Source organism: Anser cygnoides, chromosome 1, assembly GCF_040182565.1.
Source record: "Anser cygnoides isolate HZ-2024a breed goose chromosome 1, Taihu_goose_T2T_genome, whole genome shotgun sequence".
Lineage (NCBI taxonomy): Eukaryota > Metazoa > Chordata > Aves > Anseriformes > Anatidae > Anser > Anser cygnoides.
Genome location: NC_089873.1, coordinates 76,139,608 through 76,160,645, shown reverse-complemented (window position 1 = coordinate 76,160,645; position 21,038 = coordinate 76,139,608). Strand labels below are relative to the sequence as shown.

At 47.1% G+C, this 21,038-nt stretch overlaps 1 protein-coding gene across 7 annotated transcripts in view; it reads right to left on the bottom strand.

Annotated features, from left to right (window-relative positions):
* Nucleotides 1-20,563, bottom strand: part of A4GALT (alpha 1,4-galactosyltransferase (P1PK blood group)) — a 39,764-nt gene extending 19,201 nt beyond the window's left edge. For 2 of the 7 annotated variants that reach the window (XR_010828592.1, XR_010828591.1), the window contains exons 1-5: nt 20,407-20,563; nt 14,786-14,952; nt 9,389-10,270; nt 3,315-3,471; nt 1,427-2,695 (exon numbers count right to left, since the gene is read on the bottom strand). Coding sequence is in view for 4 of the 7 variants with exons in the window: in XM_048050149.2 (XP_047906106.1) it covers nt 2,574-2,695; nt 3,315-3,471; nt 9,389-10,270; nt 14,786-14,902 (1,278 nt within the window). In the remaining 3 variants the exon portion in view is untranslated. Of the gene's footprint in view, nt 1-989; nt 2,696-3,314; nt 3,472-8,597; nt 10,271-14,785; nt 14,953-20,406 lie in introns of those variants that run through there. The other 5 variants (XR_007158866.2, XM_048050149.2, XM_048050151.2 and 2 more) reach the window with 5 other exon arrangements.
* Between the last annotated feature and the right edge of the window lie 475 nt (nt 20,564-21,038).

The following is a 21,038-nucleotide window of genomic DNA, read 5'->3' as shown; positions in this document are numbered from 1 at the left end:
GAAGAAGAAAGTTCAGTCTAGAAAGCCACAGGCTCATTCTGCTTATGTTTACCATACAGGAACCTGCATGTGCTGATGTTAATCCTACAGAGCTGCCAGCCTGGGGGCTCCCTTTGGGAGCAGAGTTGCCCACATGCACAGTCAGTGAGTGCAGTGGGATTTCTATGTAGTGAAAAAACAGCAAGTACAAAGTAATGACAGAGAAAAAGAAACTCAGACATACAGCCAAGGAGATCATCCTATTAGTGGCTAATCATTTTTGCATATCTGAACCATGGCACGTTAATGTATAAAGATGTTGATATATCACTATCCAGCCCAAAAATGAGAGTTACAAGACATGCGTGACAAGCTGTACTTTTGAGCATCCTGTATCTTTGTTCAGCCTGGTCTTTCACAGACTAATCCTAACACTTGACAGAAGTACTTCAATGGAAGAACTCTTCTAAATCAAACAAATGCATAGCGTTGAGAAAGTTGTACACTCACAGTCCAGACACAGACAACATGATAATCTCTCTGAATTCAAGAACAGGTACCTACAGGAGTAAGAGATTAAGTCATAAAATACATGTTTCTAGACACAATGCAAAAGATGGGTATAAATGAAGTATGAGCTGCATTAATACAGGTTGCTAATTATTTCTTTCACTTTACTCTCTAACAATAAGAGGCAAATAAACCACAAGAAAATACTTTCTAATTACTGACTGTACCACCATTGCTATTTTAAATATGTTACAAGATGTTGCAGGTGTTGAATTTCAATAAGGACACATTTACTTCCAAGCAGTGACTTGGGTGGAGAGTATTGTTCTCAATATCCCTCACACTTCTCCGCTCTGGTAAAGGAACTGCTTTTGCCTACTTATTTTTCTGAAGAGGACCAGAAAAGTAAGCCTATTGTTGTAGAATGTAAAACAATAGAAAAGATCATTTGAAATAAAGTGCCTATGGCAAGCAAGAAAAACATAACACTGAGCCAAGCAGAGATTAAAAATACTTTTAATTTCTTAAAGAATTTTTAATATACTACCAATCTATCCCCAAACTTGATCAGCCATAATAATTTTTACAGCCCGGAAATTTGGTCTTAAGCTCCTCTAAAACACGTTCTATAGCACTGGTTGGCAGTTATTTACATGCTTTAAAATGTTACACAGAGCAAGTCAAGGGTTCCTACATCTGTTGAAACTATGTGAGAGGCTTTTCAGACCTAATGCATGGGAAGAACAATTGCTAGAACAGCAAAAGAGGAGCAACTGGTAGGCCCTAATGAACATGTTTACCCCTCTCTGCAGCAGCAAGGGCTACTGAAGGACAAGACAAGAGTCAGAACTGAGATTCTGGTGTATATTTGAAATACATAGGCTCTAATGCAGATATTAGAAATGGTACAAAATCATGGAGATGCCACACAGAATACCTGCTCCAGGGGCTGGAAACCAATTCTGTGGGATGTTAAAAGTATCCAGTTTCCTTCAGGTTTGGGAACTTCCCAGAAGCCAAGGGCCATTAGATCCCATTACAGGATTTCATTACTCTTCAGAGACCTTCTTCATGTTCTCCTATCTGGCAAGACAGAAGTGAGAATGCAGCTGAGACAACAAAACTTGTGATGTGATCTCTAGCCTTGTCTCTTCTTGTTCCCTACATGCACTACATAGATGTTCTTTAGGAGTTCTTGAAGCTTCAAGGAGCTGATTGCTGCAAATAAATTATTCCACTGCTGCCAGAGAATATAATTCACAGCTTCTGGGGAAAAAGCACTCACCCCTTTGCAGCTCATACTGTTCTGGATATTACTGGCCTCAGATCCTCTTGTTCTGATTCACACCAAATTTCCAAGAAAAAAAAAAAGTTGCTTTAGCCATTTCCCCTCTTTTTTCTTTTACATTTTTTTTCAGAACACTTCCTCTAGCACACCCTTAACTTCTTCAGTTCTTGTTCTGTGTTCTCCCATCCTTTTGGTGCTTTGAGAGTCAGTGTCAGAGGATGAGGTACACATTTCTACAAAGGCCCCTTCCAGATTTAAAGTCATAGCAAGGGATCTTAGTCCTCCGAGTAAGGAAGGGGCTGCCACAAGTGGACCAGCACTCACTTCCCTCCTGACATTTCTCCACCAGACCAAGCAGAGCAGAGGAAAAGTCCTGCAGAGGACCAAAATGTTGTTAAAGCCAAGACAAAGGGCTGCACAGATGGTCTGAAACCATGGGCTCCACCTACACCCCACAAATAGCTTTTCTCCTCAGCTCCCACTTCTTGAAGACACGTGTTAGGAGCTGTGGGCCTTGATGCCCCCAGATCCAGCTGTTGCAGTTCTCCACAAAGTCCTGCATGCAAAGCTCTGAGAACTTATGTCTGGGCATAAAGCCCAGAAAGGCCCCTTTCAATACATATTTGGACTTGGTACCAAGCAAATTGGTGAGGTTCTTTAAGTTCTTAAGCACAATGAAATCTGTCCAGGTAGATGCCACCAAATTTCCACATGAATGCAAGCTGTAGACTTGATCCAGACCTTAGCGTCCTCTGTGATTCTCCAGTACAACAGGATGGAGACAAAGGACATGAAATTAAAGGTGAGGATGAAGAGGGCCCTCAGCTTGTGGCTCAGCAGCAGCTGGGGCAGTTTTAGCAGGCAGTTGGGCATCCTTGTTCCCATCAGAGCCTGCTCTCCCAGGAGACAAATCATGATCTGAAGGGGAAAAAAGCAGAAAAGCACATTGACAGGCAAGTCAGCAGACCACAGAACTGTGGCAGAGCTGGACTCTCCTTCCTTCACTTCAGGGCAGCATGCTTTTTTGTCGTCTCTGAAACAGTCTCCTGGCTTCTCTGTTTTGTCATAGGGCTTTCAGGTCAATATGCGAATGAAGGGGATGCAGCAGTGAGGATTGTGGTACTTCTCTTGCCTCTCTCTGCTCCATCTCCAACTCTAAATCTTTGTGCTCTGGAACAGGCAGCTTCAGGAAACAGCAAAAATTTTAATATGCAACTACAGGGAGAGGGGAACAGGAGAGAGAATCCATCTGGCACTGCCCCTCATTCACTCTCTGGGAACTGTGACTGAGTCAAATACTAAACTTTCCATGCAGCCAGAAAAACAGCTGTCAGCCACACTGGGAGGTTTCTGAACACAACAGCACAAAGTGAGTGTTTTCCACCAGGCACTGGGCCTTTGGGGACAGAGGAGAAACAGCACAAACCATCCACTATGGATTTGCAGAGCATTTTCTTCTCCTTATGAGAAATGCCAGCATGTGCTGTTGGTGTTACATGCAGGGAAAAAAAAAAAAGAAAGGCAGTTTTTTACATACCTGTTTCCCTAACCCTCCAAAACATAGCCTGTTGAATCCCGTAAATAATTTTTAGCTTGGCAAACTGTAGAAGAGAAATCAATGAGCGGCTTGAGGGGACAGAGCATCTGCTGTAGAGAAGGCAGGAAAGCGTAGCTCTGCTGGTGAACTGTGGAGTCTGAACACAGAGAGAAAACGAGCTGATCAATGAGGATGTCACATTATATCATCATCTGTTCAAGTAGTATGGTGGCTGATACAAAGATCATGCATCTGATGGGCCTTGCAGCTACGTTGCAAAGAATTTTTCTAATTAGTAATGAATCAGGAGGAGGAAAAAAAAAAACCTTATCACCAAACTTTAAGCTTTATGTTGTGGGAGAAAGCAAATTGTCCTTTTGCTTTTTACTCCTTTGCTAATAATTCCCAGGGCTCACACTGTTTGGGTGACTGCCATAAGAACTGAGCCGAGTTTCATAGAGCTGTCTCCTCTCACCCAAAGATCTGAGGTCCTGAGTGCTCTTTGAACATACACTACTTTACACCAATTAATTTACTCATGCATTTGGGAATCCTCATTCTTATGCCAGGTACTTCATTGAATAACTTTTCTCAACTCAGGTGGCCCTCATTTTCTAACAGAATTCCCCCTTGTCTCTGTACTCATTGGCTGCTGACCTTCCCTTACAGAAGACACATTGATATGTTCATAAAATGTCCACCCTTTGCCCATACAGCCACTAAGTTTAGGATTTATTGCAGTTTCTACTCAGCTGCCTGCAACAAATATCAGCTCTGTAGCTTCTCAGACTCATTCTCCCCTCCCCAGATCTTTCAAGCACTGCATCACCACAGACCCACTTATAAGGTGCCAACACTGGGGAAGTTGTTAGGAAAGCACCTATAGCTATTCCCATCACTGGAGCTCTTCAAGCCTCAGGTCAGGCTCCATCTAGCCACAGAATCACAGAAAGGCTGGGGTTGGAAGGCACCTTTGGAGATCATCTAGCCCAGTCACCCTGCTCAAAGCAGAGTCACCTACAGCAGGTTGCTTGGGTCTGCGTCCTCTTGAGGTTTGACTATGTACAAAGACTGAGACTCCACAAGCTACCTGGACAACCTGTTCCAATGTTTCACCACTGTTTTGTTTCAGTTGGACTACCTGTATTTCAGTTTATGCCCATTGCCTCTCATCCTGTCAAATGGATGATGTTCATGGATGATGTTCAGTGGATCATCAAAATGAGCTGAGTTCTCCCAGCCTCCCCTCATATGTCAGTCTCTTACTTACCGGTACTGGGTCTGGCTGGGATAGAGCTAATTTTCTTCATAACATCTCCTGTGGTATTGTGTTTTAGATTTGTGACCAAAACAATGCTGATAACACACTGATGTTTTAGCTATTGCTGAGCAGCTCTTGCAGAGTGTTATGGGCTTCTCTATTTCTCACTCTGCTCCTCCATTAAACGGACTGTTTGTGCAGTAAACGGACTGGGTGTGCCAGGGGTTGGAAGGGGACAAAAACAGGCAGATGACCCAAACTAACCAGACATTCCAGCCTGTTTCAAGTAGGAATCAGTACCATGCACTGTGCTTTCCTCTGTACCCTCCCCTCAAGTCCCATAGACAGTATCACAGTCATGGTCTCCAGAGCCTTCCTTCCACATGTGATTATGCTCATCTTGACTCGTATTCATTTCACACTCCTAATTTTACTGAGTCAGTTCAGGACACAACTTTAAAATACTTTTCAGCATAATGACTAACAGATTGTTCAGACCTGCCACCAACGCCGCTCAGAACAAAACAGAACATCTTGACAAAGAGAAGAAATAGTAAAAAATGTATTTATTTTTCTTTTACAAGACAAAGGGAAAGAGGCCAAAGTCTACTTTGTTTTGATTCTCTGATTATCAAACCTTGGAACACTGACTCAACAGGGAAAACAAACAAAAACAAGAAAAAACTACTCCATGTATGCAAAAAGGCACTTTCTTAGAATAAGCAATGGTACACCAAGCCAGATATTCATTGCAGTGGGTCCCAAACACGTCTGTATTCAGTTCACAGTATTGCCACAGTAGACACCCTGTTATGCCTTTATGATCACAAACCACCATTTTACCATCCCTGGTAAGGGTTTCTAGTTCACTGAGTTTTCCATTGATTAGCCCAAAGAGCCCAAAACAGAAACAACCAGTGGAAGGAGAAACTATGCAAACCATGCCCCAGTGACCACAGACTAGGCCAGGGCTGATGATTCTCTGTCTGCATCTAAATAAAACAGTGGGGGGAAGAAGAAAAAAAAAAAGAGTAGTGACAGAGAGAGTAGGAAGTGAAAGTAGCATCCACTTATACCACTCAGTGCAGTCAGGAAAAACTACTGGTCCCCACAAGAAGAAGACATTCTTAAAGGTTCTTAAAAATGTTCATAGAATCACAGAATATCCCAAGTTGGAAGGGACCCATAAGGATCATCGAGTCTAATTCCTTCAGTGCCAGAAGAGCTGCAAACATTCAAAATCCTGAATGTCTCCAGGATATACCATAAGGCTGAGCAGAACAAAGGAGAGTACATGGTGGTTTCACATTGATGGCTTGCTGAACTCCACACCACTCTCTCACTCTCCCTCCTCAAAGGTACAGGGGGAGAAAATAGGATGTGAAAAAAAAAACTCATGGGTTGAGATAAGGACAGTTTAATTAAAGGGAAAAGGAGGAGAAAAACAAGCAAAGGCCACAAAGAAGCAAATAGAGAAAACCATTGTTCTCTACATCCCATCAGTGAGTAATGTCTGGCCACATCTTGGGCAGCAGCGCCTCAATATGTGCAGCCATTGGTTGGGAGGACAGGTATCTTCATAACAAGGCTCCCCCCCACCCCCCCAGTCTCCTCCCCCTTCCCCACCTTTTATTGCTGAGTGTGACACCACACAGTATGGGATATCCCTTGGTCAGTTTTGGTCAGCTGCCCTGGTGATGTCCCCTCCCCACCCCTTGCCCACCCCCAGCCTGCTGGCTCTGGGGTTTGGAGAGAGTCTTGGTGCTGTGGGGCACAGCTGAGCAATAGACAAAGTACTGGTGTGATACCAATGCTGTTCTAGCTACACGTGCAGAGCACTGCACTGCTGTATGGGTGCTGTGTGGGAAGTTAACTTGATCCTAGCCAGCCCCAGCACATGACATTACCTACATATGTACACGCATGGAGTGCCAGCCAGTGGAGGGGTGTTTCCAGAACCTTCTTCATTCCAGAGCAGCTGCTTGTGCACAGAGCTGCCACTCTGCCCAGCTCATAGGCAGGTAGCTTTCATTGTAGAGCAGCACTAGCCACCAGTCAGATAGCTCAGCAGACAAATAAACAAAAGGTGCACACCCTCCTAAGCTTTCACAGCCTTGTTCTCTGGGGAACAGGGAGCTGTTGTGAAAAAGTGATGGGCAATTTGGCTTTCTCATTTTTATCATCAGAGAAAAGACAAATAAACCTAAGACAAACAGAGAAATGTCCTTGCATGCACAGTCTTTTACTTTTTTGTCCATTGCCTGAGCTAAGCTGAGCAAACCTCACCTTTCTTATATATGATGTGGGAAACAGAAGAGGCCTCAGACAAATGCAGACCTAGCAGTCATCTGAGTCACAATCAGAGGACTTGCAGCTAGCACCACTTCAAAAAGGTCTTGCTATGAGGCTAGGTGACATGGGAGATCTGACTGACTTGTGGTCATCAGAAGGGTAACTGGAGCACCTTCTTAATAGTGTAGGAGACAGGGTGGCCAATACTCTGTTCACCTCTGTCAACCCCATTGTAGTGTTACGCTCATGTGCCTCGGCAAGCCTACTTAGACTGTGGTGGTGAACAGATGTAACGAGACTGGTAGTCTCTACCTTACTCTTGCTTCTTGCAGCTTTCTCTATTATTTTCAGAAAAAGAACTGTAAGAGAATCAAGAACTGTAAGAGAATCAATATATCCTTTTGGGTTTTCTGCCACCATTTGTGCAAAAAAAAATTCCTCTATGTTGGGAACCCTCAAAGGCACAACAGCACCTTAAAAGAAATACATTAACTTTTTCCATTGCAGTTAAGTGAAACACTCACAGGAGTGAATCGTTTGAGTGCACTTCTCAAGACCTCCCAGGAGAGACTTCCGCTCCTGCACAGTGAATTACAGGAGTGCTCCAGACTACTTGAAGAGGTCCACCATAAATGGCTCGGTTCCTCGACTTGCATTTAGACAGTATAGGTTTCCTACCAAACTCTCTCTAGTCTTGGGAATATTTAGAAATGTTGCCTTTTTCCTGTAGGATCAGTCCAAGTGCTGAAAGATACTAGATGCAGTTATGGACATTTGATCACACTTAGAAACCCAGTGTATAAGATAGTTCAGTTCTTCCTGTGTCAAATGAAATTTAAGGTGTGATTTGGAAGAGCTCTCCTACTCATCACAGGGTGTTAATTTGCCATTAATATAAAATAAAACATTGCTGTGCAAGAGCTCTTTAAAAATGATTAACTGGCCTCAGATCCTCTTGTTCTGATTCACACCAAATTTCCAAGCAAGTCCTGGGATGAGGGGAGGGGAGGGGAGGGGAGGGGAGGGGAGGGGAGGGGAGGGGAGGGGAGGGGAGGGGAGGGGAGGGGAGGGGAGGGGAGGGGAGGGGAGGGGAGGGGAGGGGAGGGGAGGGGAGGGGAGGGGAGGGGAGGGGAGGGGAGGGGAGGGGAGGGGAGGGGAGGGGAGGGGAGGGGAGGGGAGGGGAGGGGAGGGGAGGGGAGGGGAGGGGAGGGGAGGGGAGGGGAGGGGAGGGGAGGGGAGGGGAGGGGAGGGGAGGGGAGGGGAGGGGAGGGGAGGGGAGGGGAGGGGAGGGGAGGGGAGGGGAGGGGAGGGGAGGGGAGGGGAGGGGAGGGGAGGGGAGGGGAGGGGGGGAGGGGAGGGGAGGGGAGGGGAGGGGAGGGGAGGGGAGGGGAGGGGAGGGGGGGAGGGGAGGGGAGGGGAGGGGAGGGGAGGGGAGGGGAGGGGGGGAGGGGAGGAGAGGGAGGAGAGGAGAGGAGAGGAGAGGAGAGGAGAGGAGAGGAGAGGAGAGGAGAGGAGAGGAGAGGAGAGGAGAGGAGAGGAGAGGAGAGGAGAGGAGAGGAGAGGAGAGGAGAGGAGAGGAGAGGAGAGGAGAGGAGAGGAGAGGAGAGGAGAGGAGAGGAGAGGAGAGGAGAGGAGAGGAGAGGAGAGGAGAGGAGAGGAGAGGAGAGGAGAGGAGAGGAGAGGAGAGGAGAGGAGAGGAGAGGAGAGGAGAGGAGAGGAGAGGAGAGGAGAGGAGAGGAGAGGAGAGGAGAGGAGAGGAGAGGAGAGGAGAGGAGAGGAGAGGAGTTGCTTTAGCCATTTCCCCTTTCTTTGTTTCCTTCTACATTTTTTTTCCGGACACCTCCTCTAGCACACCCTTAACTTCTTCAGTTCTTGTTCTGTGTTCTCCCATCCTTTTGGTGCTTTGAGAGTCAGTGTCAGAGGATGAGGTACACATTTCTACAAAGGCCCCTTCCAGATTTAAAGTCATAGCAAGGGATCTTAGTCCTCCGAGTAAGGAAGGGGCTGCCACAAGTGGACCAGCACTCACTTCCCTCCTGACATTTCTCCACCAGACCAAGCAGAGCAGAAGAAAGGTCCTGCAGAGGACCAAAATGTTGTTAAAGCCAAGACAAAGGGCTGCACAGATGGTCTGAAACCATGGGCTCCACCTACACCCCACAAATAGCTTTTCTCCTGAACTCCCACTGCCTCGCTTCAAAAGAGGGTTCATCTGTGATAGAACAGCTCAAGGGATAGGGAATTCCAGGCAACTTCTCTTAGCTGATCCTTGGAGTCACTGTCGTTCAGAATCCATCTTCAAGATATCATATGTGGCAGGGCAGAAGTGAGAATGCAGCTGAGCCAGCAACGCCTGTGATGTGATCTCTAGCCTTGTCCCTTGGCTCTTCTTGTTCCATACATGCACCGCATAGGTGTTCTTTAGGAGTTCCTGAAGCTCCGAGGAGCTGACCACTTCAAAGTATTTCTTCCAGTCCTGCCACCGAATGGGATAAAAAGCCTCTCGGGGAAGAGCACTTACCCCTTTGCAGCTCTTACTGCTCCGAAGACTCCTGATGGAGCACCACTTCTTAAAGACACGTGTTAGGAGCTGTGGGCCTTGATGTCCCCAGATCCAGCTGTTGTAGTTCTCCACGAAGTCCTGCATGCAAAGCTCTATGAACTTGTGTCTGGGCTTAAAGGACAGAAAGGCCCCATTCAGTACATACTTGGACTGGGTACCAAGCACATTGGTGAGGTTCTTTAAGTTCTTAAGCACAATGAAGTCTGTGTCCAGGTAGATGCCACCAAATTTCCACATGATGGCAATTCTACAGGCATCAGATAGGATGGGGAAGAAATAAGGCTCCCAGCGCTGGTGAGCCTGAGAGTACCACTTTGCCAGAGGTGTCCCAGAGAAAAGCTCTGGCAAATCCAAGGGCCGGATTTCCACGTTGGGGAAGCAGCTCAGCAATGAGAAGCCCCAGTGGTTGGGTAATGAGGCATTTCTTTTGGCCAAGCCTTTCATGAGCACCACAACCCTTGTCCCAGGGTGTGTCCGTGCAGCTGACTCCACAGAGCATGTGAACAGGTCATTTGGGTTGGTTCGCTCAGAGGTCTCCACAAAAAACACATCCCCGGGTGGAGGAGGAGGCCCATCAGCAATGGCGCGGGGGGGAGAGGGCACAGAGTGACCACAGCGGATTTCAGTAGGCAAGCTGTAGACTTGGTCCCTGACCTTAGCGTCCTCCGTGATTCTCCAGTACAACAGGATGGAGACAAAGGACATGAACTTAAAGGTGAGGATGAAGAGGGCCCTCAGCTTGTGGCTCAGCACCGACCGGGTCAGTTTTAGCAGGCAGTTGGGCATCCTGAGCATTCTTGTTCCCATCAGAGCTTGTTCTACCACAAGACACGTCGTGACCTGATGGTGAGGAAAGCAGAAAAATACATTAACAGGCAGGTCAACAGACCACAAGACATAGTACAGCACTATGGCAGAACTACACACTGAACACTGAATTTAAATTACATGTTGAATTTAAGCATGCCAGCATGCTTAAATTATACCTTTGGAACATTTCTTAAAAAGTGTCCTGGCTTCTCCATACCATAGCAATGCCCACAGGCTCCCATCAGAAACCATAGCCCTTTTTCAGGTTGTTAGGGGATGCAATAAAACTCACCTGCACACCCTCAAAGGAGCTCAGAGGGATGATGGCAGGAGTGGGAGCCCAAGTAATATCATGCTGGGCCCACCACTCCCAGGCCCACCATGGGGGCCATCAGTGGCCCATCTGCATAAGCTCTGAGGAGTGCAGGAGCACAGAACCACAGAATGGCTGGGGCTGGAAGCGACCTCTTGAGGTCGTCTGGTCCAAACCCCAGCTTAAGCACGGCCACTTAGAGCAAGTTGCCCAGGGCTGCGTCCAACTGGATGTTGAAGATCTCCAAGGAGAGGACTCCACAGCCTCTCTGGGCAACCTGTGCCAGTGCTCCATCACCCACACAGCACAGAGGGGTTCCTGATGTTCACAGGGAACCTCCTGTCTGCCAGTTGGTGCCCACTGCTGCTTGTTCTGGCACCTGGGCACAACTGAAAAGCACCATGACAGGTGGAAACCTGGAAGAAGGACACTTGCACACCTTATCTGGGCCCCTTCTGGGACTGTTCCAGCAGAGCCTCAGCCTCAGCTCCAGGTGTGAAACCAATCACCAGGAGTCATTAGGAGCAGCTATCTGGATCACCTTTGGGACTAAGGACATCACTGATGATACAGTGTGATACACTGTCCTCTAGCACAGATCATGCTCCTTCTAAAACAAAATAAGGACAAGGCTGTCTCTTCCATTTATCACAAACCAGGACTGACCCTCATTTCCCTGGATGCATCCTGTGCTTGTCGCTTGTCAGGAAATACAATGATTATTCCATTTTATCTTCATCGGTCCATTATTTTAATATCAGATGTGTACAACAATAATCTTAGATACTAGGAATTTGGATTCTCTTTTGTCCTCCAGTTTGCTGCCATACTAATGATCTGTGGCACCTGACACTGAGTGGGACAGCAGCTTTTGCAGTGTTTTTGTTTGTTTTCCCAAAAAGGAGAACCATCCACTATCCTTTCCAAAATCTGAAAATTCATCTAAAATCTCAGTGCTGTCATCTGTTTCTGTCAAGAGGTCTCAGCTCCCAGAATCACAGGATATTTGTTTCCCTTCTGTTTATTCCTCAATAACCATGCAGTGCCCTATACTTGATATGTACCATGAATATATCCTCCTCCTATCAGACAGGGGAGCTGGGACATACAGTGTAATTTCTGCTTTTACAAGACTCGTTTACTGTCCTGGCCAGACACCAAGTTTAGTTCTCTGAAGTCCAAAGCATGGATTTAACCATAAAGAGATATGCTGCAGCAGATGCAAGAGCAGAGCTGAATTTATCTCCCAGAAAGTCCAACAGTTTTTAGCAGCCTGAAATAAGGTGCATTGGACTCCTGCAATACACAGTCTAGTTAAAGAGAACCGTGAACAACGTACTAACACTTTCCTCAAAGCCTCCATACTCCAAGCAGTGTTATGCTTTAAGTATAGAAAACCAGTAAAGTTTCATGAAGAATATACTCTTTAAAAGAAGAAAGAAAAGAAGAGGAAGGAAGAGGAAGGAAGAGGAAGGAAGAGGAAGGAAGAGGAAGGAAGAGGAAGGAAGAGGAAGGAAGAGGAAGGAAGAGGAAGGAAGAGGAAGGAAGAGGAAGGAAGAGGAAGGAAGAGGAAGGAAGAGGAAGGAAGAGGAAGGAAGAGGAAGGAAGAGGAAGGAAGAGGAAGGAAGAGGAGGAAGAGGAGGAGGAAGAGGAGGAGGAAGAGGAGGAAGAGGAGGAGGAAGAGGAGGAGGAAGAGGAGGAGGAAGAGGAGGAGGAAGAGGAGGAGGAAGAGGAGGAGGAGGAGGAGGAGGAGGAGGAGGAGGAGGAGGAGGAGGAGGAGGAGGAGGAGGAGGAGGAGGAAGAGGAGGAGGAAGAGGAGGAGGAAGAGGAGGAGGAAGAGGAGGAGGAAGAGGAGGAGGAAGAGGAGGAGGAAGAGGAGGAGGAAGAGGAGGAGGAAGAGGAGGAGGAAGAGGAGGAGGAAGAGGAGGAGGAAGAGGAGGAGGAAGAGGAGGAGGAAGAGGAGGAGGAAGAGGAGGAGGAAGAGGAGGAGGAAGAGGAGGAGGAAGAGGAGGAGGAAGAGGAGGAGGAAGAGGAGGAGGAAGAGGAGGAGGAAGAGGAGGAGGAAGAGGAGGAGGAAGAGGAGGAGGAGGAAGAAGAAAGTGAAGTTGTCTGCAAGATGCAAAACATTTTTGTGTCTTCTCTGTTTTAACCCCTGTTTCTTCCTTTGTGGTAAGATTTTGCATGATTTAAAAGAAATACAATCAATACAATCCATCAGTAAAAGCAGAAGTTTTATGACACAAACTGAAAAAGTGCAGAATGTAATAGAGAACTCCAATATGCCTGCTGCGGACAGCTACAGGTCAGCTTAATAACAGTACAGGATTTTCCATTTTAAATTAATCATACTTCAGTTGAAAAAAAAATCTCCACTGAGGTTCATCTCTCACTTTTTTGTCTATTTGAACAAAAAAAATCTGGTAATTTTTCAACACATACCAAGTCACTTGGTGCTGGCAGCACCAGGACCTGGCAGACTTGGGAGCATCCATGTCACAGTGCGCTGCCTTTCTCCTCCATCCCCTCTGCTTTCCTTAAGACTTCAAGAGGACAACACACATTTTCTTCCCACATAGTTGCAAGAAATGGCACGACCCTGCCATCTGCCCCCACCCTGTTCTTTCCCATTTCTCTCCGCAGCTCCAGTCTGGTTTGGAAGGAAGAAGAGCATTGTCAGCATGGGAGATTTATTTGTTCTGTGGCTTTTGCCTCCACCACTCGTGAATACCTGCAACTAGCTGGTGCTGGTCCTTCTCTAGAAAGCTGTAATTGGGAAAATGCCCAAGTGCCAACCCAGCACTGCAAGGATATGTCAGTTTCATGTACAGAGAGGGGAAATGCCTCCCAGGTTACGTCCACCTGGGGTTTGTGCTGTTAGACCATGTCATTGCTAAACCAATTTGGATCCCAACATAATGAATATACTGTCACAGACAAAACAGTCTTGACTTGGGGAATTTCATTTATTACCCATTAAGAGAAACTTTTAATTACTGATTCAGATATCAATTAAAAAAAAAAAAAGCCAAGCAATTAAACACTTCAGGAAAATACCTTTCCTCCCCTTTCCCCAGGCTTCTCTTCAGTTCAACACCTCTTCCACACTCCCTTTCCAGTATCAACTTCCCTCTTTTCCCTGCAGGTTACACCCAATCAGTCCCAGTTCCTTCAGGCAATACACAGCAGTTTCCTTTCACTGCTCCCTGCATCTTACTCTTTTGCTTCACTGCTCCTTGCTTCTTACTGCTCCTCTGCTGCACCATGGGTCTTCCACAGCCTGCAGTCCCTTGGGGTGTACCTGTCCTGGCACAGGCTCTCTTTGGGCCACAGTCCCTCAGGGATGCCCCCGTCCTGCTATGGCTCACCCACCAGCCACAATTCCACAGGGATGTCCCTATGCCAGCATGGACTGCCCACAGGCCACAGTCCCTCAAGGGTACCTTCTCCAGCACTGAACACATCCTTCCAAGACAGCATCTCAAGCCATGTACCCAACAGCATCCCCTTCCACAGCCTCCTCCACGTCCTCCCTTCACTCTAGAGACAGCTCTTCACCTTCTTGTGTTTCCTCTCACATCCCCTCCACCTCCTCACACTTTTGCTCCTGTCTCCTTTTGCTTGTCCTCATGCAGGCCTTTTTGGGCCTCCTGCCCCATGTCACCTTTTCAACTCCTGTTTTGTGACTCCTCACATCTTCCCACGTTTGTCCTCCCATGTGCTCTTTTGTGACTCCTCTCGTGTCTCCTCTCCATGACTCCTGTCCCTAGTGAGAGGCTACCACCCTTTCTTAAAGGCATTTGAGCAGAGGTGCCATTAGCTGCTCTGACAGGTTGCAGTTTTGGTGTGCAATAAACTGTTTTCACGCTCATGGCTTTCTCTTCCTACACAGACCACACCTACAGTCCCAGTGCCCCAAAGCCTGACACTTATGCCCAATACAGTGTTCCTTGTAACAATTAAATAAAGAGAAGTTCCTAGAATTTTATTTTCTGTTTTCCCTACAAGGGTAAAAATGCATTCGAATTTTGGATTATGAACTGCTGAGCAATTCTGCACAAATGTTTCCTCTACAATGGAAATCCTTTAAACAAAGAAAATGAGAGGCCATAAGTGACACATTGTCTCTTATCTACTTTCAACACAAAGGGCTTGCCAGCTACACCAATCTAAGAACAAATTTCTACCAAAGGGGTGTATTTGTTCAGGTATCTAGGGCAGAAAAATCAGCTTACCAAATGAAGCTTTGCTGATGGTTTAGCTTCCAGAGAGTTGAAGCATAAATCTTGGGAAAAGTGAGGGAGGGTAAAGAGAATGCTACTGCTCCCCCAGTGCCTCTCCCCAGTGAGCATTGGTGAAATAGCACAGTCCCAGTTTGTCTTCTTTGAAAGACACTCAGCAGCTGAAGAGGAGAGAAGGCAGTAAATCTCAGGCAGTAAATAACAGCAGCAGATGACAACAGCTGTTCCAGCAACAACAGTGAAACACCACAGAAACCTTGGGTTCCTCCTCCAGGGCAGTGCAAGCACCTCCAGGACTAGAGCAAAAGCTCCATTTCTTCCTATCATGTCTGCTGAAGTCTGGCACATCTGAACCTATGAGATGGTTGATGGTGAAACAACACTCAAGTCCCATCAAGTAATTAATTTTGACTGATGGAACAAAGCAAGTGACCACAAGCACAGAAGCGACTGCCACACCAATACAAACATGCAGCTGTGTTTGCTTAGAATACACTCATGTTTTGACTTTAGAGGCGCTTTATAACAAAAAGCAAAGAAAACATTGATAAACTCTGAGCAAGGGAGTTTCCTGATTTGTCAGAAAGAGAAGCTTTAAGGCTTTGCTGTGACAGTGCACAGATGGCTTTCCAGCAAGCAATTCCCACAGCAGCCAGAGTCAAGAGCCAGGTCCTCCTTTACAGAAACCAGGCTGCACTTTCCCATTGGGCTGGGGACAGATCTGTTGAGTTAATTTACTGCACTGCACATGCCAAGGAATAAACTCATTGATTATTGTGAAACACCTTCAGTATCGGACTTTCTGTGCAGGACAGCGTGCTGCAGCCTGGTGTTGATCACAGCACCCATCCTACAAAGTAGCATTCCTGTGGTGTGGGATACCTCCTTGTGCTTCAGACCTGATGGCTAGCTAAGCACAGCTGAAGCAGCATGTTGTTTGCTGAGCAAGGCACAGAGAATGCCACCCAGCCATGAGGCAGACAGGACTGCACTTACCTGAGGGTGGTACAAGAGAAGTCTAGAGCATTTCTCTAGCAGCACAAAGTGCTGCTTTAAAATGTTTTGATATGCTGCCTAATATTGAGTACAGGATATTTTCCCAGATTAATGTTACAAGAGATCCAGGATCTTTTTGCTGCTGCTTAATGGAGCATATCTTATCCAAAATTCATTCCTCTTTGCTTATAGAGTCTTCCTCAGAAAGCCATGACAAGTTTTTTGGGGGCTGCAATTGTATCTTTTCCTCTAAAAGATACTGGAAACATGTCACAAGAAAATGCATAAAACCTCAAAACCTCAGAGGAAAGCCATCAAGGTAAACTCTTAAGTAATTTTTGGAGCACCAAAATTAAGTATATTAAGCTTGAAACTAGAGTTACGAGAATTTAGAATCAGGGTGTAATTTGCATCAAATGCATTTGGTGGTAAGGCATTTGGTAAGTATAACCAAAAACAGCTGCTGAAAGTTCACACAAATCAGCTTTCAGTTGCTGTGTTTCAGACGAGCTAGAGAAATGCATTTCCTTCCTTTCAAGCACAATAGAAAATCAAAGCTAGCAAAGCTTTTATCAGAAACAAGTTGGGAAAAAAACAGACCTACAGACTACGCACATTGTCAAAGCAAAGTGTGCCACGTCTTGTAAAGACTATATACAACACTGATCTGTCCCTTCAGCTTTTATTCCTTTGCTCTTTCAAGTTTAGCACATTTACCAAGCCCAGTACATAGGAAGTGATACGTTGTGAACTGTTACAGTGTACTGTGGAGAGTTATGGTCAAGACTGGTCTTCAGAAACGCTTGGAATAAGGCAGACTGCGGCAGAAAGGTGGACATGGGACTCATGTTTGGAGCTGTGCTGTTAGGTTCTGCCCCCATGCCATTAAAGCAGATAGAAGTCAGCTTGCATGAAGCCATTCACACAATCACAGCTCAGGAGGGAAACGTGGCTTTTCAAAAGCATAGTTAACAGGTACTGTAGTTAACAGGTTTAAAATGCCTTGACTTTTTACACAAACTGAACCTAAATTAAAGGTTTTTGCTTATCAAGGCTTTCCCCAATACAAGCACTGTCCATGTAAAATGCCGAGACAATACATTTGATTCTGTTCACTTCTGCACACCTTATGAGAGCATGCTTATATATGCATGTATCTGAGAACTTAGCTCATAACTGCCCAGCCAGTGCATATCTGGATCATACTTAACCTCCCTGAAAGCACTGCCTTTAAAACCCAATGGTATTGACACTGCACATAGCTTTCTCATTGAGGATTTAACTACTGCATCAAGAGCAGAGATTTCTAATGTCGAAATCTGCCTGGTGAAATGAATCCAGGGCTGAAGGAAAAGCAGGCATTTCTGACTTGCACTTTTCCTTTCTGAGACCTGTCCTCTGCAGCAGTGAGCAGATCTTCCGCGACGGGGCTGCCAAGTGGGGGGTGTGGGAAGGTAGGACCATTGGGTGGATATGTGCTCCTCACCCCCAAATACCCCAGCTGCTCAGGCACACCTGAGGCCTGGGTTACCCAAAAAGACCATGAAAGTTTATTTTTTCCTTAAATTTATCTTTCTTTATAAAAAATGTTGTTAGTCTTTAGACTACTTATGGAGATATAAAGCTCTGCACATCTTTGCAATGATATCAGATGATCTTGAGCACTTCTTAGTGATGCTTCATAAACAAGACTAAAACACTACAGCCTGGTATCTTCCTGAGATTTCTATGCATATTTCATGAACAAAATAATAAATTGATAAGATTTACTCGCACCTGACAGATGCAACCACAAAACACGCTGTGGAGCCCCCAGTGCCAGCTGTTGCAAAGCTGGCCAGTGCACCCAGCTGCAGACTCCAGCACAACAGAGATGTGGGAGCTGTAACCTGCCTCCTAACACAAAAAGACCTGTGGCAATTCGAAGAGCACCCCTCTTTCTTTTAACCTGCACTCCTCCTTCACAGGGGGCCAAAACCCCTTCACTTCCTCACAGCAGGTGCACCCTTCCCTGCATCACCCTGCTCCACACCTTCCTCCCCGCTTCAGCTGCGGCCCTTGAGCCTAGAGCAAAACAACGGAAAGCAAGAAACATCATCTATCAGCTGTCTCAGGAAGAAGACCAAAATTAACTTCTCCCATTGGTTGCCTAAGTGGTGGTGCCCTAAACCCTCTCATGTCTCAAGGATATAAAAAGAGATGATGGTTTGTTGCCCAAGACAGAGCTTCACATGTTCTCGTTTGTCTTGTTCCTCTTCCCTCCTTAAACAGGCTGAAGCTTCGCTGGAACATCAGGTTGACTGGTGACATGATGATGTTGACTCCTGAACTCTGCAGCACACCACACCCCGTGATGCATATTGGCTCTGAAGCAAGGCTCTGTCCACACTACTTTGTTCCCCTTTTGTATCATGACAGTTGCTAACAAAATACCTGCCTCCAAGTGAAAGCACCACACAAAATAAGATTTGTGGATCTGAACAGCCAAAAAGGTAAGGGAATTAAAGCGTTTGTTTGGGCAGGAGTGCCTGTGGGGAAAAAAGGCAAGCCCACATGAGCACAGAGAAAAGGATCTCAAAGCCAGAAGACACACTACAAGACTTTCATGAGCTTGGGAAGGGCAACCCCTCAGGAGCTAAGTGATAGTACAGCTATGCTGATTTACTGGGTGGTGCCAGAAAAGACGAGAAGGGTGAACCCAATCTCTCCTGCCAGCACATACTGAAACCTGATCCAAACCACAACGGTGCTGATGGCAAGACTTACTCAATGCTAAACACTGCCAATGTGGTCTCACGTCAGTATGGAATAGGCATATCAGTATGGTTTTATATGGTAGTTACAGCAGGCAGGCAGCAACTTGTCTCTATAGCAATTATCAAATTTAAAAAAAAAAAAAGATGGATGTAGGATTACTCATAAGTACTTCTTGACACACACAGTACGGGTCAATGGCACAACAAAACTAAACTGACAGCTAATTTTTGCTAAGCCCACTCCCTTCCTCCTCAGACTCTTCCTTGATGCTCCTCTGCCCCTGCTGTAAGCAGCCCTGAAAGCTAAAGCACCAAAAAGCTAATTCCACTGAAGGATTTCATCTTCTTACTGGTTTAGCTCCCACAGCTGGTTTTGCTCCACTGCAGGGTGAGACAGGCACAGGTGGTGGCACAAAGAGAGATGCAGGAAGAGGTGGCCAGGAAGCTGCATCACTGTAGTGGTGGCACCCAACTCAGTGGCAACACCAAATTGCACAGTCCACAGCTTCACGGTCCCCAGCTGTGAGATCCCTTGGCCCTGCAAGATCCCTGAGCATGAAAGGCTTCATCAGTGCCACTGATCAATGCCTTGAGAAGCAGTGGGAATCCTATGAGAAGGCAAACCTGGCTCACAGCAGTGAGCTGCACACCTAAAACCAGGCAGATTGCCGTTCACCCAGCATCAGACCCACTGTCCCTCAAGGATGACTATCACTTTTGTGCTGCCAAAGGAGGGGCACAAGAACGAAAGAAGGGCCATCGTGTGTGTCATTGCTTCTTCCCACAGAGCTGGTGCCTTGAGACACAGCTGGGATTTCTACAAGAACCATATAAAGGGGAATTTGAGCCCCATAAGATTTGCTCCTCAGGCTTCCACAGTAACAAAAATAGCAGCAGCAGCGCAAAGGCAGAGGAGCTCAGCAGAAGCTGGTGTGGGATGCATCAGGGCGCAGAAGCGGCAAGCCTGTGTTGAGCAGCTTCTCATGCATTAGGAAACACGTGCTGATTTAAGTCACTTTTAGCCAAGGCTGTGGGACTCACCACCTTTCAGCAAGTGCACTGGGTTTAGATTGCTACAATTACAGGAGTTACGTGGTTCCTTACAACTCTTTCACTGGGGCTTTCTTCCCCCTGCTGCCACAGCGAGCATTTCCACAGCTCCGCTGTGAGAGTACATCTTTCTCCCTCAGACCTCAAACCTTATCCCTGCTCAAACTCTGACCTTCTTCAGGGCATGTCTGCGAGAAACATGATGGCCAGCCACGCTCTCTCCTGACACTGGCTCTTCTGCCTTTCCACTCGCCTCCAAACCAGCCCATCGCTGCTGGCAGCAGGATCGGCACATCCCCGCGCTCCAGCTGACCCTTTTCTCCCCATCCTCCTGCTACACTTTTGTCGTTCCCCTGGACCCAGGGCTTCAGCGCTCGCCTCTTTCTTCTCATGTTGCACAGAGCCTTTCCAGGCTGTGGTACAGGCGGGCACCCTACGTGCAGCCCCCGGCACCCTCCCCAGCTCCCTTCAGAAGCCGATGCCTGCGCAGGAGGCCACGCAGGGAGCCAAGGGGAGCTCTCCTGCAGAAAGCCCAGCCAGAAGGACGTGCCGCAGCGGGAAGGGAGTCGTCCATTCCCGCCGGACCCTCCGCGGCTCTCCCATGGGGTCCGAGGCCAGCTCTTCCCTGCTCCGAGCCCACGGAGACGAATTTCCAAAAGCAGCTCGGCTCCAGCCCACGGGAAGCTGCTCATGGAAAAGTCTGCCGCGGGAAAAAAAAAAAAAAAAAAAAAAGACTTTTCCCTCAATTCCCCTCCTCCGGACGAGCCCCTCGGGCAGCCCTCCCAGGCCCGGTCCCCCCTTTACCCCGCTCACCTCTCTGCCGCTGGGCAGCGCGGCCGGGACGGGTCCGGCACCGGGGATGGGACCGGCGACAGGACCGAGGACGGAGAGGGGGACAGGGCCCCCGCCGCCGCCCCGCCCCGCCCCGGGGCGGCCTCCGGGCGGAGCGGGGCCGACCCGTCGGATCCCACCGGAAAGCGGCGGGCGGAGCCGCTGAATTCGCGTGGTTTTTTTCTTGTTTTTCTCAGCCCCCCTCTAGATTTTTTTTAAATTTATTTTAATATTTTATTCTACTATTTTATTTTATCATCTTTTTACTTTATTATTTTTCTTTTCTTTTATTATTTATTTCCTCTCACCCGTTATCCCCACGTTCGCCTCGATTTTGGGATAAGGCAGCCACAATGCATCGACGTGCTTGTCGGGCTGGGGGCTCCAGCCCAGGCGGATGGGAGTTTCCTGTGCCACCCGCTGCCATGGGAGATGATTGCAAAGCAACGCAAATCAACAAAAAATGAAGAAATTGCAACAATCATTTGCAAAAAAAAAAAAAAAAAAGGAAGGTAGCCTGTGAGCTGCTTGCAAGGGAGTTTCATAGCTTGACTGCAAGGCTATGGAACACCCTGTGTGGGAAGATCACCAGAGATGTTAGGAAATGGGTTAGA